Source organism: Leptosomus discolor, chromosome 1, assembly GCF_034619465.1.
Source record: "Leptosomus discolor isolate bLepDis1 chromosome 1, bLepDis1.hap2, whole genome shotgun sequence".
Classification (NCBI taxonomy): Eukaryota; Metazoa; Chordata; class Aves; order Leptosomiformes; family Leptosomidae; genus Leptosomus; species Leptosomus discolor.
Window position 1 is genome coordinate 9857257 of NC_141391.1, and position 16581 is coordinate 9873837.

At 38.2% G+C, this 16581-nt stretch overlaps 1 protein-coding gene across 3 annotated transcripts in view; it reads left to right on the forward strand.

Moving 5' to 3' along the window:
• The window catches only part of LOC104346970 (glutamate carboxypeptidase 2), a 28832-nt gene extending 14116 nt beyond the window's left edge, over positions 1–14716 (forward strand). Inside the window, exons 8-19 of one of the 3 annotated variants that reach the window (XM_086481714.1) lie at positions 1205–1303; positions 2416–2501; positions 3485–3604; positions 5026–5108; positions 5375–5438; positions 5983–6050; positions 8059–8150; positions 8975–9065; positions 10152–10416; positions 11619–11700; positions 13391–13483; positions 14527–14716. In XM_086481714.1, coding sequence (XP_086337840.1) covers positions 1205–1303; positions 2416–2501; positions 3485–3604; positions 5026–5108; positions 5375–5438; positions 5983–6050; positions 8059–8150; positions 8975–9065; positions 10152–10416; positions 11619–11700; positions 13391–13483; positions 14527–14716 — 1333 coding nt within the window. Of the gene's footprint in view, positions 1–1204; positions 1304–2415; positions 2502–3484; positions 3605–5025; positions 5109–5374; positions 5439–5982; positions 6059–8058; positions 8151–8974; positions 9066–10151; positions 10417–11618; positions 11701–13390; positions 13484–14526 lie in introns of all 3 variants that reach the window. The other 2 variants (XM_086481715.1, XM_086481716.1) reach the window with 2 other exon arrangements.
• The last annotated feature ends 1865 nt before the right edge of the window (positions 14717–16581 follow it).

A 16581-nucleotide genomic window follows, 5' to 3' on the forward strand; every position in this document is an offset into this window, starting at 1 on the left:
TACTGTCTTTGGTGTTTTTGCGTACCTGAAGTTTATCCACACTGTTCTAGTGTTTTTCCTATTTTCTCCTAAACTTTTATGGACTAATATGTCTCCAACTCTCTTTTCTTTAAAACTTTATGGTCATCACTGTTACGAGGACAAGTGCTAATAATGATAAAGGTATAGGTTAAAAAGCCTCTTTTTTCCACTGCCAACTAGTAGTGGTAGAGCAGATTAATATGTATAAATGTGCTGTAACTAGATATTTCTCTTCAATAAATCATAAATAATTAGAGAACTTGGCTTTAATAATTATGAGTGAAATCTAAATCCTCTAAAAATGCTAATCCTTGGTTTCACTTTTGTCTTGAGAAATCGTAACTTTTAGTTATTCCTGCTATCGTATTTTTATATAAAAAAATATACCAAGGATTTAAAGACATGCTAGTGTTCTGTGGAACAAAGCTTGACTGAAGTATGCATTTATAGTAAGGGACACGCTTTCATTTACAATAAATATGTTTTGCCTAATAAGAACCAGAACATCCCTCATACTTTTTAATAATTTTTAGTGTTTTTCACAAGTTCATGTCAAAAATATAAATCCTTTAGAACAGGTGAGTAAGTATGGGTCATTGCCATCCACTGAATTACTGTATTTCTAGTTGTGTTAACTGAGAAAAAACATCTCACCTTTGACAACGGAACAAGAAAAGGTGAATCGGACTGATTGTGTTTCTCCAATTTTAGACATCTTTGAAACACATCAACTCTGTCTATGTTACCAGATTAAACAGAGTCCAGGGACAGGTGCTGGAGCAACTACCTGTGCTGTTAAACTGTTAAAATGGTCCAAGTTACCCCCTGCTAATTCAAATGTAAATAGCTCAAGGCAGTAGAAGGTTCCAGGGACCACTTACAAGAGGCAGTTTGTATGCAAAACCTTTGGAGGCCAAGCCGTTTTCCAGGATAGCTGTAGGCCGTTCCAAGCTGATGTTAATGCCCAGGACTATTCCTATGTGTTAATTTACTGGTATTAATGTAGCTAAAAAGACAGATTATTCTCCTGTGAAGCTTGTTGTATACATTGTCTAAGACAAAGACCATCACTGTGGTCTGTGTGTGCATAGGACCTAACGGTAGGGTTCCTGGTTCCTTGTTCGTATTTGGTGCTATTGTAAGATATCTGTGACTAATAATGATGATTTTGTTTTCATAATAGTAATATGGGAGGACACGCACCACCACATAGCAGCTGGAAAGGCAATCTGAATGTATCTTACAACGTTGGTCCTGGTTTCACAGCAAATTACTCTACAAGGTCAGTTTTGTTCCATAAGGAAAGCATGCTTGGAATCAGAGAAAAACAGGTAGAGCTATAGAATTTGACCAAAAGTAGAGTAGTTGGAGTTATTTGCATCTTTCCTTTGATTATGACCATTTCCTGATCATAATCACAGCACACTCAGTTCAAAGCTTCAGTAGATTTACATCTTGATTGGATGAATATGACTGAATAGCCTTAGTTTCCAGCTAGTCTTGAACCAGTTTCTTTTGAAAGGCGTCTAGCCTTTGACAAACTATTTGATGAGACTGATTGTTTTTTTGAGAACTGAATTTGTTTGTGGCCTTTTTAAATTCGTGTGGGTCCAGCTACTGTTTTTTCCTACAGCCTTATACAAAACAGTATTAACCTACAAGTCAAGTTTTTCAGAAAAAAGCTTAAACTACAATGTCATTTTTACTGCTTCAGATGGTTTTTAAACTGATTTAGTAATTACAGTTCAAGAGTAAAGTCCAGGTGTTTCAGTACTGGCTGAGCTGTTGTACTGACTTCATATGAACCATTTGACTTTTTCCCTATGTCTTAGTCATACCACAGGAAAAATTCTTTTGGAAAAATGTACACACAACCCTTGAGTTGTTGCACCTTCAACTGTGTTGTAGATAAACAAGTCTCTTGATGCAACTCAGGTTGTCTGATTTTCTGCTGCCTGAGGTGCCTCATCAGTATTGACTGTGCTGGAGCCAGTTCTGATTTGCACCAACCTCTAGATGATTAGAACTATTTACCTTTTTATTATTAGGTGGGTTTAATTTTTCTTTCACTCTTCCAAATTTAAAAACTAGTGGCTAGCAAAAAATCTTTGAATTTGGAATTCTGAGCCTGTCAGCCTGTCATCCATGTAAGTCTTACTGACATGAATAACAGTACATAGCTTTCAAGGGCTGAATGCTGTTCTCAATTGCACCAGTATAAATGCAGAAAAAACTGCACTGAAATATTTTCAGATTTACTTTGGTTTAATGGAGGGTAAATTTGGCCAAAATGTTTTCCTTACAATTTATATTGTACACTTTTGAAAGGTGTCAAGATGTTTTATTATCTAATCTTGTGGATTTGCTCTTTGGGTTTTCTTCCCAATGCACTAGAAAGGTGAAAATGCACATTCACAGCAACAATGAAGTAAGGAGGATTTACAATGTGATTGGTACCATCAGAGGCACAGTGGAACCAGGTAAAATCATTTGTCTTCAGCTTAATGTGAATGTGCAGTGACCTCTACATGCACTTCATAGTTACAAGGGGGAAATACAGTTTTCTCTGAAATATTGCACTACATGATCATTGGTGTTGAAATATTTATTGCACCAGCTTTCATATGGTTCAGGGTATGTCAGCACTTTCACTGTAAATGCTGATTTTCAAGGAGGAGTCATAACCAAGACAGAAATATTTCTCTTTAGGGGTGTAACTTTGCAATTGAAAGAATATTCTTAAGTGGATATTCTTCCCTACTAACACAAGAGTGGATTTAGCATTCCATGTGAAGATATCATATCCACCACTATTGACTTTTTGTCTGTCTTACAGCCTCTTGTAACCAGTGTGATTTTACACACTGAAAAACCAGGTATATAGACATCCCTAGGAAGATGATGGTATTGTTTAACTTGTAACTGCAGCACTTCCCTCTTGCCTGAAACACAACTGTTAACCATATTTAGTAGCACAGAGATCTCATCTGACTTTGATCTTATTAATCACATCTCTGTCGTGATTTGGACAGCCCATTTCATGACTGACTATTTATATATTCAGAGAAATACTGCATTCAGCACACCTTAATGTTGTGAGCTGGCATGCTGTGCAAATGTAATTACTGGATCAGCTTTACCATGAAACACACTATTGTACAATATGGAAAGATGTGTCTATCTTTAGAGGAAAGCTGCAGTATTTCTAATAATAAAAGTAACGTTATGGAACTTAAGTTTTATGGGATCAAGTTGTTGTGCTTGACAAATTCTATAGCACTGGCTGAAAATGCAGAAAATTGTCTTTGGAGTTTTAAAATGTCTTTTGCCTTTCTGTAATGTATATTATAAATGATTAAGCTTTATTGCCTGATATCTACATGAAAAATTAGAAATTACTTCCAATTAACATGTCTATGGCAGGTAAAAAGTTTTTGTAAGTAAACCTTTGTAATTTCTGTAGACAGATATGTCATCCTGGGAGGCCACCGCGATGCATGGGTATTTGGTGGCATTGATCCTCAGAGTGGGGCAGCTGTGGTTCACGAGATAGTGAGGAGCTTTGGAAAACTGAAAAGGAAAGGTAATGTAATGAAAGAATTAAGCACACCAAAATCACTGCTCTCAGCCATGCCCATTGATTTCTCAGGGATTTAAGCATATGCTTAAAATTAAACACGTGTATCTCACTGATTTCTTGAATAAGATATGCTGCTCTGCAGTTGTTAATGAGTTCCAGTTACAACCTTGGTATATGTGAGGTACTTCTACTCAAAAGAAAATACAGCTGAAGGAAAACAAAACACAAAATGGAGATACTGAAATAAATAGGACATTTAGGTACAGTTGATTACTGTGTCTTTGAGGCTGGTCAGACTGGATGTTTCAGGGGTCCTGTAAAATTGGTACATTGGCACACACAGTGGTGGACTGATCAAGACTTCCTCACGGCAACATCGAGAGCCTTCTCAGCACTTGACTGTGGTTTGGAGATAGACCTAAGAATAAATAAAGCGTGTTTGTGTAATGCGGAGAATGAGCTGTGCAAACATAGTAGGAGGTAATAGTTAAAAATACCTCGTGCCTAATTACATTAGAATAGGAACAAACGTCAACTGCACCAAGTCTCTGCTGCTGTCAGAGCAAATGCTATCTCCCTATCTGACATCCCATGGAAAGAAGCTCTGACATAACTCAAATACTGTGCTAGAGGAGCTTTCTTTGCCTACCAATTACACTCAAAACCTATTGACATTTAGTTTTCTATCCATTCCCTCTCAGTTATTTGATATCAGGGGAAGCTGTCTTTGGAATGTGAGATAGGGGAAAAAAAAAGGTAAAAAAGAAAGGGAGCAAAAGATGAAAAGATTCCAGTAACCTCAAAGAAAACTTTGGGCAGAGATACAGAAGCACAGCAATAAAGCCTGTTCCATTTGGCCTGGATTTAAACTGAATGCAGAACTTCAAGTGAAAGAGCTTTGTTTTGAAAGTGATCTGTCAAAGTTACAGGGAATTCCTTAGGTTTTGAAGTCTGGCATTTGGGAGGCAGGTCAAAGAAATTCAGTAATAGATATGAAAACACGCCAAACACTTTTCTGTCAAAGGAGACACTGGTATACAATGTGTACTAAATTGAACAGAGCAAAAAAGAGTAGAAAAGCTTTCTTTCAGGAGTTAGTGCGCAAGCATGTTATTTTTCCTTGTTCAGAGTTTTAAATTTTAGAAAATTTTCTTGCCGTTAAATCTGAGAGAAGGAAAAGAACACATTATTTGGCACAATCTTGAAGTAGAAGTGAGATTGTTACAAAAATAGCAAACCATTATTAGATTAGGTTAGTGAAGAAGTTTGTGTTAAAGTTCCTTAAACACACCTCTTTCCCTGCAGATCAGGGTAAAAGATGAGCCCCCCCCCCCGCCCCCCAATTACATTTGTTTTCGCATTAGTTACCATGTAACAAGCAGCCTTTATTTCTGTAGTACCATTTTCATGGTCTTTTATTGCAGGATGGAGGCCAAGGAGAACAGTGATATTTGCAAGCTGGGATGCAGAGGAATTTGGCTTGTTAGGATCCACAGAGTGGGCTGAGGTAAACCAATAGCATTCAAAGAGAACTTTGCACAGTGGCAGATCATAGGGATATCTGTACTAGAAAGCAACATTTCTCTCCCTCCCTCTCTCACCCACACAAGCGCACATACTCTTTAAGATTCCTTTTGAACTACCAAGAATATATGGCTCCTTGCAGTATATGATTTCTTTCCCTGAAACAGCTGTTACTTCTGTGGATGGGAAAACAGTTTTGAGGGAAAAAAAAAGTGCATCAGCATTTTCTTCCTCTTTTCCTTCTCATAGGAAAATGTCAAAGTACTACAGGCGCGGGGAGTGGCTTATATCAATGCAGATTCCTCCATCGAAGGTACATAGTTTTGACGTGTGTTTTACGGGCGTAGTGATGGTAGGTACAGATGACTGGGTGGCATTTTGGCTTGGAGATCCACGAAAGCTTCAGCGTGATAATTTTGTTGCATTAGTTCCAGAGTAGATATGGGGGTAAACAGTGACTCTGAATCATGAAGTATCCTTCAGGTATTCCTGTTGCTTCAGGGAAACAGCCCGTTACAGTAGCTACACTATTTGGGAAGCCATGGGGAGGGACAAGAAGTGTTATGCCCCTGTCAGCAGTTCTATGGCAACTCTTTAGAGTCAGATTCCTGTCTTATAGCATGTGTAATAAACACAGGGAGATAAGAAGAGCTCTTAAGGATTGCTTCAAAAGCTGGGCTGTAATTCATCCTAACCAATAAAAATGCACTGACAAGATCAGTCTTCTACAGGGAGAATCAGCTTGTTCGTTGTAGAGAGTATAGCTCTCTAGTCCCTTTCTTATTAACATTAATGGCACGAGGTTTCAGCTGAGTAGAACTTGCTTCTTCGAATAAATAGTTTTTCCTGTTTTTCAGGAAACTACACACTACGAGTGGATTGCACACCACTGATGTACAGACTGGTGTACAGTCTGACTAAAGAGGTAATGTCGTTTGAAATCTTTAGCCAGCATGTTCAGTGCTCACTTACTGCGTGGGGCTCTGTGTATAAAATGTGGTGTCAGACGTTTCTTCCTTTTCTGACTGCAGTACCCCTTTTCAGTCAATAGCTGGGTAACTGGAGCTTTTTCCCGGGAGTGGCAAAGGGATTTCAAGCTTATACCTTTAAATTGTTAGCTGTTCAGGATAAGGGTATTTTTCCACTCCTACTGTAAAAGTATTCCTTCTAAACCCAACAGAATTTAAAAATGCTGTGAGCTAGAGGGCAGAAACTAGCACAAACTGGCTGCCCAGTCCCACTACTAGGGTGCCCATGGTAGTGGGAGGCTCTGACTCCCTTTAGGCAGGAGAAGAAATTAGGCTTGCTACGGCGTTGTTTTTAGCATGATGTGACAGGTTTGGTCAAAGTGCTCAGCTTCGTTGTGCCTTGTTAGATACTCATTGGCTCTGACCGTGATGCTCTGACACATATTTGTGTGCCACACAAAATTAAAAGCTAGGGACCTTTCTCGGGAATTAACCTCACATCTTAGATGTAAGATATTCCTTGCTTTGAGAGTGGGTTTTAGAGGCTGGCACTAAGGACTTTTTATTTCTGGTTTGTCTTTTCTTTTTTCCCCTTCATCTGTATTAAAGCGTGGACATCTAATTAATCTTCTTTGTGTGAGTTTTATATACATATATATAATGTACATTCAACTGATGTATATATGCTATGAATCTACTATCTCTGTCTTCAGCTGCTGTATATATTCAGTCATCTGTCTTTTCCAGGGTCAATAATTTGTTATCTCTTGGAAGCCGGCCTTAGACTGGTACAAAAGTAAAGGAAATGTATTAAATCAGTATAATCATTTTCTGGCAACTGAAAGGCAACAAAAAAAATTTAACTCTATTAAAATTAGGTTCCAGATAAAGATATTTCTGTCCTGAACTGCAGAAGAGCTGATCACCTGCAGTTCCCATGGCAACCTGTGCTAAGTGCAGGTGTTCAGAACAGTCAGAAAATCAGGTCAGCAGAGTCTCAGTTTGGACACCAAGAGCCATCGTTAAAATGTTGACCTAAATACCAGTAAACACAGTTGTGTAACCCTTCCTCGAGCTGGGAAGCAGCAACAAAGGCTGATGAACGCATGTAACCGCAGCTTGTTGGCAGCTGACGTCTGAAGAGAATGCTGATCAGGAAGCACATCCCGTGTGATCCCACCCAAAGTTAATCTGTGGCGAAAAGTAACACTGCTCCATGAACAAAACCCCAAATATGTTAGTTTTATTTTGATTCCTATTGTGGAGAAATTCTTAGATGGTAGATATAGATATTAATAAAAGAATATATATTAATAATCTTTAATAGATTAAGATAATAAAACCTCAGCAGCCCACCAATAAAAAGGAAAGATGAAAAGACACCCACAGTGTTTAACCTGCTCAGCAATCTGGAAAACAGTCAAAGTGATAAGAATGAACTTTAGTATGGTCACGATTTGTGTGCCTCTATAGCAGCTATGATGACATTAACACCAACTACCGTACACTTTGCCCTTCTAAGGTTACTGCTGCATCCCTGGAAATGATTTTTGTGAACTAAAAAGGCAGAAAGAGTTTTGAATTAAACAAAGACAAAATTGAAATTCCCTGCCAAAGAGAAACAAAACATTCTGGTTTTGTGGGGGATTTTTATGTTGAATATTTAAATTAAATGGCTGAAAATCTTATAAAGAAATTTCAGAATGTAAATACTGAATTGAAATGTTTTTCTTTCCCTGTGTTTTCTTCCATCTAAAATTATCTATTTTTAGCAAATAAACCATTCCTTTGGAAAATGCTATGCATTTGAAATGTTAAAATAGAAATGCAGAAAGGTTGAGGGCCTTGAGACGACTTATTTATTGCCTTAAGCCATAGGCATAGGGCGTAGGGTTGTAGATTTGTTGCTTGATAACATTTAAAATTGTACCCTTTGCCTTTTTTCACAATATACTTTTTTTCTAGATACCAAGTCCTGATGAGGGGTTTGAAGGAAAATCTCTTTATGAGAGCTGGTATAAAAAAAATCCATCAACAGAATATAAAGAGGTCCCCAGGTCAGTGACGAAAGAAAATAAATGATATACCAAAAGTTATTATAACTTGTAGAGTGTGGGTTTTAAAGAATATCCACTTGAAAGGCTGAGCACCTAAAAGAAATGGTGTGATTCTCAGCTGGTTAAATTTCAGAGTTTTATAGATTGCAGCTGATATACTACTGTACAGCAGTTTTAAGAGCTTGCCTTTGTAGCATGGACAGAAGGCTTTATATATGAAAAGTAAAAGTGTTCATGTAGTTTACAAAGATTTAGACAAATACAGGTAGTATGCACAAGCCAGCGGCAGGCTGCTAACAGGATGCTAACACAGCAGCTTGCCCTTGCACTAGCTTCTAGTCTCGTGGAAGGCCTCTGAGTTTGGGTGGCTGGGAAGCACACCAGGCAGGATTTTAGAACTCTGTCCTTCAAATTTGCCTGGATTTCTCTCTAGAATCTCAAAGACTGATTCTATTCCATGGAGCCTTGCTGGTACTGTGGTGATTTCTCTGAGCTGAGGGCTTGGGATAGTGGAAGTTCAGCAGGGGAAAGGTCATTGGGTCCTCTCAATGATTAAAGACAGTGAGTTAAATTCTTCTCTTGAGAGTCTGATTTCTCTGACCCTGACAATGACGACTCTGCTTCTCCGAGAATGCAGTTGATGAAGTGCTTGTAATATAGGGGTCACAGGCAATTCATGGTATGTTGACAGAAAGTGCATACTAGAGAAAGACTGTGTAGTGACTGAAACTGTAGAATAAATAATTGCCACAGTACTTGGAAGTAAACTAAAATTATGCTTTAAGTATTGTCACTCAAGGCATTTTCCTCTTTCTTGTTAAAAGAATAAATAAACTGGGTTCTGGCAATGACTTTGAAGTCTTTTTTCAACGTCTTGGCATTGCTTCAGGCAGAGCACGTTACAGTAAAAATTGGGTAAGTCTTTGTCTTTGTAATTTTGTCTCCCCTGTAACTACCTGAATAATATTACCTGTAATTGAGCCATATAGACTGCCGGCTCATTGGGGTGGTTCAGTTCAGTGTGTCAGAGTGGAGTCCCAGTTCAGTACTAGAACTCTATGTGCTGCTACAACACAAAATTTAATAAATAAGAACGATTGACTTAGTGTCAGTCGGACAAAAGGACCTTTGCTCAGGGTAAATGGATGCACTCAAAATTATCTGTGGTTGATGAAGGCTTATGAGTGGCGTATGATGGCTTTTGAATTATTTATAGTAACTTATGAAGCTTTAAATTCAAAATGGTTCATGTTTTATGGAAAATACGGGTTTGACTCTGGAGCATATTGTGAGATGAGACAAATTGAGAAATGTTCAAGGAGCAATCTATTCAATGTGGTCATTTCCTCTGAATAGGCATATCCAACAGCACAAACAGAAATGACTGTTGAGATCCAAGCAAAGAGAAGAACAATCTCACCTTCATTTAACCAAATGCAAGTTATGTGTCTGTTCTTAGCTACCTTCTTTAGGCTCTGTACATTGTCAGTGGAGAGAGGTGTCTCCAAATGACCATTAATCTCATCATAGGTCTGTGGTCGTGCAAGGACGGACTCTGCCTTCAACCAATATGATTTTGAGCAAAAGCCATTTGTTGAACATTCAGCTGCTTCTTATATACTGTTTTATTTCCGTACACGTGATCATGCATTCTGCCAAAAGGACATGTACACCTTGTCTTGTAGTCGACACTTTCTCAGGACTTGCTTATCTTGCAGCTGCAGCTCTTCTTGCTTCTGTCTGTTCTCTCACGGGCAGACTGGAGTCCTCTCAAGGTCAAAGTCATCCTGTTCAGATGCCTCAGTCCAGCTGAGATCCCCCACATAGGTCAATGTCTAAGAGAGCCGTGACTGAGCACCTCTTCCTACATTTGACTGTCTGTAGTGGCTACATAAGAGTAGTGTGACCTGCACGCTCAACTTTACAGTGTCTTGAATCCCAGTCCCACAACAAAGGTTTTCAAGCGAAGCTGAATAATGATTTTGTTTGGGTTTGTTTCAGAATGTAGAAAAATATAGCAGCTATCCAGTTTACCACAGTGTCTATGAAACCTATGAAATTGTGGAGAGGTTTTATGATCCCGCTTTCAAGAATCATCTGACAGTAGCTCAGGTACGGGGAGGGCTGGTGTTTGAATTGGCCAACTCCATTGTGCTTCCTTTCGACTGTAGAGATTATGCATCAGCTGTGAGCAACTATGCTCACATCATCTATAATTTGTCAAGGAATCATGAAGAGGAACTGGCAACATACAGTGTATCCTTTGGTACGTACAGTCCTTCATCATACTCCTCCTCTGTTAATGCTAGTGGTGCCTTAACTTAATGTATGTCTTACTCATGACCTGATATTTACCTTGTGCTGTATGCATAGTAGAGAAAACAAGAGCCACATCCTCCAATAATTTGAAATTTGAGTATTTTGTCACTAATATGCCTGTGTAGAGACTGTGCCACTGCCAAGTAGAGCTAACACTTACAGTTGCCTGTTCCTTGACCTGTGCATGGTTCACTGATGTTAGCAACAAGATATCTTTGTCTTGGTTCCTAAAAAAAAAAATCACACTGCTTTGTAGCTAATGGTGTTGGATAATTCTCTGTCCCAACACTGATAATAGGATAATTCAGGTTAGAAGGAACCTCAGGAGGTCTCTAGGTCATCCTGCCCAAGGCAGGTTCAGCTCTGAGGTCAGACCAGGTTGCTCAGAGGTTTATACCATCTGGACTTGAAAACCTCCAAGGACAGAGACTGCAGAACTTCTCTGGACCACGGTGCTTGACTGTTGTCAGGGTAAAAAGATTCTCCTTATATCCAGTCAAAAATTCTCTTGTTTCAATTCATAATGGCAAGTGCAACCACCATGAGAGGTTTGCCTCAGGGCTTGGTGAGGCAGGAATGGTTCATCCCTATGTCACAATATTATTTCATGTTATAGGGATTCACAGTATGCCTCCTGCCTGAGAAGCCTCTGTTTTATTGGCAATGTTATATGCCGTTCAGTTTAGGACTTGCCTGGTAATGACCAATGTCGGGGTGTGTGCGCACGTGCACATACACACACGTATACTGTTGGTCTTTCTCAAAACTCTGTATGTGTGGAGGGGCATACCAGTAGAAGACAGGTTGTCAGGATTTATAAAATCCCAGATCTACCTGAGCAGTCTAGTTCTGGCAATCCATGCTTTAGTTTGTGGTATTTCTGTAGATTATTCAAGTAGCAAACAATAAGCAGTATTCACAAAAATACTGATTTCTATTGTCTATTGTTTCTATTGTGGGAAAAGGCAAGTTTTCACACAGAATTACATGGTTTTTAATGTAGGCATATGGGGTCATCTAATTTTCATTCCATGAGAATTAACAGATCATGATCCCAGTGAAAGAGAAAGCTTTAATTTGAAGAATTTGATTTGTTAACTGATTCCTTCAGAATTTGAAGTTAAATAACTTCCTTCCTGCTCCCTCCAGATGCTCTCTTTTCAGCTGTGAAGAATTTTACAGAAGTTGCTGCTAGGTTTCATGAAAGACTGCAACAAATAGATGTCAATAAGTAAGTTTAACTCTTTTTTTTCTTCCAGTCAAATACTCCTCTGGGCTGAGAGGGCATAGCCTTCACTTGCGTTTAGTCCCCTGAATAACCTTGGTGACAAATGACTCTCAGTCATTTGTTTCATTGTAAGTCTTCATGGACTCTTGTCTTTAAGGGTCTGGTTACTCTAGGAAACAAAGTGTAGAAATGTTGAATTAGTGGACATCAGAGACACTGGAAAGTCTGGGAATCTAGCCATGTTAGCTTCAAAAAGTGTCCAAGCTAATTAATGTCAATTCTTGATGGGTTTTAGTTGAGGAACAGTGCCAGGATGACACATGGAGGTGACTAGAATGCTGGTTAGCATGAGCAGAGCCAGCTCAGGTGTGTAACTCCCTCCAAGTGGAGACATATCCTAAGATTTTGTTACTGGATTATCATTAAAGAACAAATGTTGACTAATGGTCCTTCTTTGCCAGCGTTCTTGTTTTCGAGATACTGGTACCACTTAATGAAAAAACAAATAAATAGCCGTACCATGATTGTAGCTGTGGCAAGCTTTTTGACGAGCTTTCAGAAAATTCTGTACACTACCTATGCCAAAAGGCCTAATTTGCACTTGACTTAATTCTTAATTTATTCTTTGTAGGCCATGCCCAGAATGAGAAACCAAACCTCCTTTTATATATACATATGTGTATGTTAACATTTCTTGGGAAGAATCTCATTTAGCCATATGCTTACCCTTATGGAAGATGAAGTGAGAATAAAAGCCATCTTTTTAACGGCAAAAACTTTCAAGATAAATGAGTTAATAATAATTTCTTATGTAAAAAGTAACATTTATGACTTAGACATATATGTGACATTTTCAAAATGGTTTTATTGATGGATGGCCTAAATCTAATTATTAATTCAATCAACCAATTTCAATTTCCATTTACACCAATGTAAATTTGAAACAAATTCATTGATGGTATAGAGTTACTCCAGGCTTACTGTGATATAAATTTTACCATTTTTTTATCAGTGAATGCCTTTGAAGCTGTACAATAAGTTACTTTTGATGTAAAGTACCAAACCCACATATATTCAGTATAATCTTCTTCACAGTTCTTTTATTTGTTAAGCATCAGTAGTATGCTCAGAGCTGTTCAAAGCACACAGACACAGATGGTCTCTGCTCTAGGGAATTTACAATCTGCCGTCAGAAAAAAACACAATTCTTAGATGATTCAAAAGATGATTCTAACATCACAAGTTTCCTGTTTCTCAGATGTTGTGGTTTTACAGAAAAATAAATGTGATTTTATTGAATTAATTTGCAGCTAGCTGGCTTTGTGGAAAATAGGGTCTTTAAAAAACTGTCATACAAAAGAAGAGAGTGGTCTGCCTAAGAGTCTTAATGAAGAGGAGATAAGGGAATAAGATGCAACATGGGAGAAAATACCTGAAAGTCTCTGCCTTCTTTGACACTATTCCTTGGCCTTGAAAAAAAGAGCTTTAAGAAACTTTCAGGTTATTAAGCAGGCTGTCTGACAGTACAGATCAGCATAATTCTGTTGTGCAGATTAGCTGACATGGACTGTCTTGTTGGCTACACTTTAGGTTGGATCTGCTGTCCATAAATCCGGAACTGTATACATTGGGGCACAGGATGAGAGTGGGCCGAACACTCTGTGGCTAACATATTCCTCTGCTTTCTTTTTAGCCTACTTGCTGTCAGATCAGTAAATGATCAGCTCATGTTTCTAGAAAGGGCTTTCATCGATCCCCTTGGATTACCTGGCAGGCCATTCTATAGGTAAGAAAGGCTTATTTTTCGCTTTCTGCCTGGAGTACCCGATGAGAATTTCTTTATGATTTACACTTCTGTAAATGGAATTGTAATGATTTTATTAAACATGTTAAAAGTAGATTAAACAGGACAAATAAGCTTGAAAAGGGAAAACAACATTAGGGAAAGCTTCAGTGAGATACGCTATACAGAATGAGGAAAAGTCTTGTTGGAAGTCTATTTGGATCAGTAAATGCATTTCCATTGATTTCTGTGGGCTTCTAAACATCTAAAATACTGGCCTTTGATTCAGTTCAAGTAATATCAGTGGTAAAGGATCTTTAGGGAGTTATGATTTGAAAGTGAAATAGGGTATAATTGAAATATCTACAATTTGATCAATTATAGCAGAAGAGTCATGCTAGCAAATACAGTGTGGAGGGCAGTACTTCAACAGCAGTGAAATGAATTCAGTAGTTCCCTCATCTAGTTCAAGATGTAAATCTTGTTTGAGAGGCAGAATAGTCAAGGCAAGTCTAGCATTTTGATAGAAAACCAGTCTGCATAATTCAGTACAGTAATCTACTGAATCTACAGTACACTAAAATGTTGCACTAAAAAGTAGTTGTAGAAGGAGAAATTAAGATCTACGGTCATTGTACCTCTCATATCTTCTGATTAAAAACCTGTTGAGAACAGTCTCTTGTTAAAGCATCAGCCCTCCTACCTCAAAGCATGCCTATGTCTGTTGGAGATTGTGTATAGCTGAGAAAAGAAGCTGGCTTTTTTTTTTTATCTTTCCATTTCATCTAAAATGAGGGAAAGGAACATACTTTAGTCAACTTTATCTCAAGTCTTCCTAGCTACAAAGCTCTGGAATTCACATGGAATAGTGTAGTTTATGTAATTTTCTTGCTTCATAAATTGCGGCAATAATCGTATTTATTTTCATCTTCAGCGTCAAGAATTTAACACATGATATAGAAACAGATTAGTTTTATTCAGAAAATAATATGTTTTGTTTTCCTAATGCAGAATATTGTTATTTTTTTCCCTCAACTTCCCTACAGACATGTTATCTTTGCTCCAAGCAGCCATAACAAGTACGCAGGAGAATCATTCCCAGGGATCTATGATGCCATGTTTGACATTAAAAACAAAGCTGATCAACATGAAGCCTGGGAAGAGGTTAAGAGGCAGATTTCCATTGCAGCCTTCACTGTACAGGCAGCAGCAGAAACCCTGAAAGAAGTAGCATAACTATCAACAACATAATCATCAACAAAGTCTACATATGACAGCTTGCAGAAGCCTTAAAAATGGAGCATTTAAAAATACTAGGAGGATTATTACAGAGACCACAAAATCAAAAAAATCTTGTTCTTTGCAAATAATATACCCAAGTGGAATGCATTTAACAACATTAACAAGGTAAAAAGACTCGATAATAGGATTTGGAGAGCTAGGCTTTAGATAACTTCTGAAGTGAGAGTGAAGAATTTCATGTTTTCCTTCAGCTGCATATTTTAAGAATTGCTAACCACTGGATTTGTTTTCAGAGCTTTGAATTTTGCTGGCTTGATTATTATAGCACTACCCATAGTGCATTAGGAAACCAGAAGTCTGTTCATGTTTCTATCAGTTTCTAATTTTGTTGTTGACTTTTTGTTATTTACCTTGGAGTTGCAAAATTATACTCCAAGATAGCCCTTTCAGCTCTCCTTTTACACAAATAATCGCATATGAAGATGGGAAAACTGTCACATACCGTGTGAGGCATGTATAATGATCATAACAAGTTTTGGGCTGCTAGCCCAGAATACTCATCCAGGATGTTCTTCTCTTCACATGCTGAGTCTTGCAGCTGTTTGCAAATAAAATTAAGCAAGAAGCCTTCTAGTCACGGGAGTAAAAACAAGGCATAAGTCTTGTCAGATGTATAATCATCTCACAAAACATGTCTTTTGAGATGAAGACCTACTTTTATTTTGTTATCCAAGATCTACCCCTGCCATGCCTTGTCCATATCAAGCTATTTTTTTGTATGAAGACAATTAGAAGCAAAGAAAATTCATCATGTCCTTAGTTTGAAAGGATACCAAAATATTGCCATCTTTGTAGAGTCTGTATTTCTGATGTTGGTGTGCAGCTTACAGTAGGACAACCAAGATAGACAGAGGAGACTCAGAAAATCAGGTCCCTTCATCTGACACTCTGCCACTGGAGGATTACTAACCTTTTGCACAGCAAGTATTTTGTGTACTTCAATCTGCTATTTTTGCTGAGGACTCAACCATGTCTTAGAAGACTGTCCCATGTTCTGATGGTTTTCAGTGTCATGGTAGATTTTTTTATTTTCCATAAGACCTCATTTATTCATAAATATTTCTACTCTTCACATTAAAACCCTTTAGGCAAGTTACTGTAAGTCATTATTTTACTTAACTGTTGGTCTTTCTCATAAAATAATCCAGTTTACTAGATAATGGGAAATGCTCTTACACCCACAGTTATTGCCCAGTTGTTTTCACATTTTTATGAAAAAGATTGGAGTAAAAGCATGAAGACATGTCTTCCCCTGAATCTAGTTGTGCTGATGGGAGACAGTGCTGTCTCTGTTTTGTCACTGCTGGCTGCTCCACTGCTTCTTTTGCCAATGGAGAATTCATTACAGTGGTCTATAATCACAGAATCACATAATCACAGATCTACAGAATGGCAGGGGTTGGAAGGGACCTCTGGAGATCATCTAGTCCAACCCCCCTGTTAAAGCAGGTTGCACAAGTCTGCCCCCAGGCACGTTTTGAATGTCTTCAGAGAAGGAGACTTCTCTGGCAAAAGAGAACAATCCTTAGCCAGGTTAGTTTAGATCATCAGTTAGGTTAACCTAGAGGATTTTGTCTGAAGCAAGCAAGGGAATGATAACAAATCCACCATGCAGAGGGGGTCAGCATTAAGCAGCTTCTGTTGACCAGGTGGATAAGAAAAGAGTATTTGTCTGTTGCTAAGGAGGATGAACTGAAGCACCAGACTCCAAAATTGTGGAGATCTTTCCCTAAATGAACTGTAAGCTTCCTCAGCAACTTTTTCTCTCAGTCTAGAAGACATAATTTTTTAATCTCTGG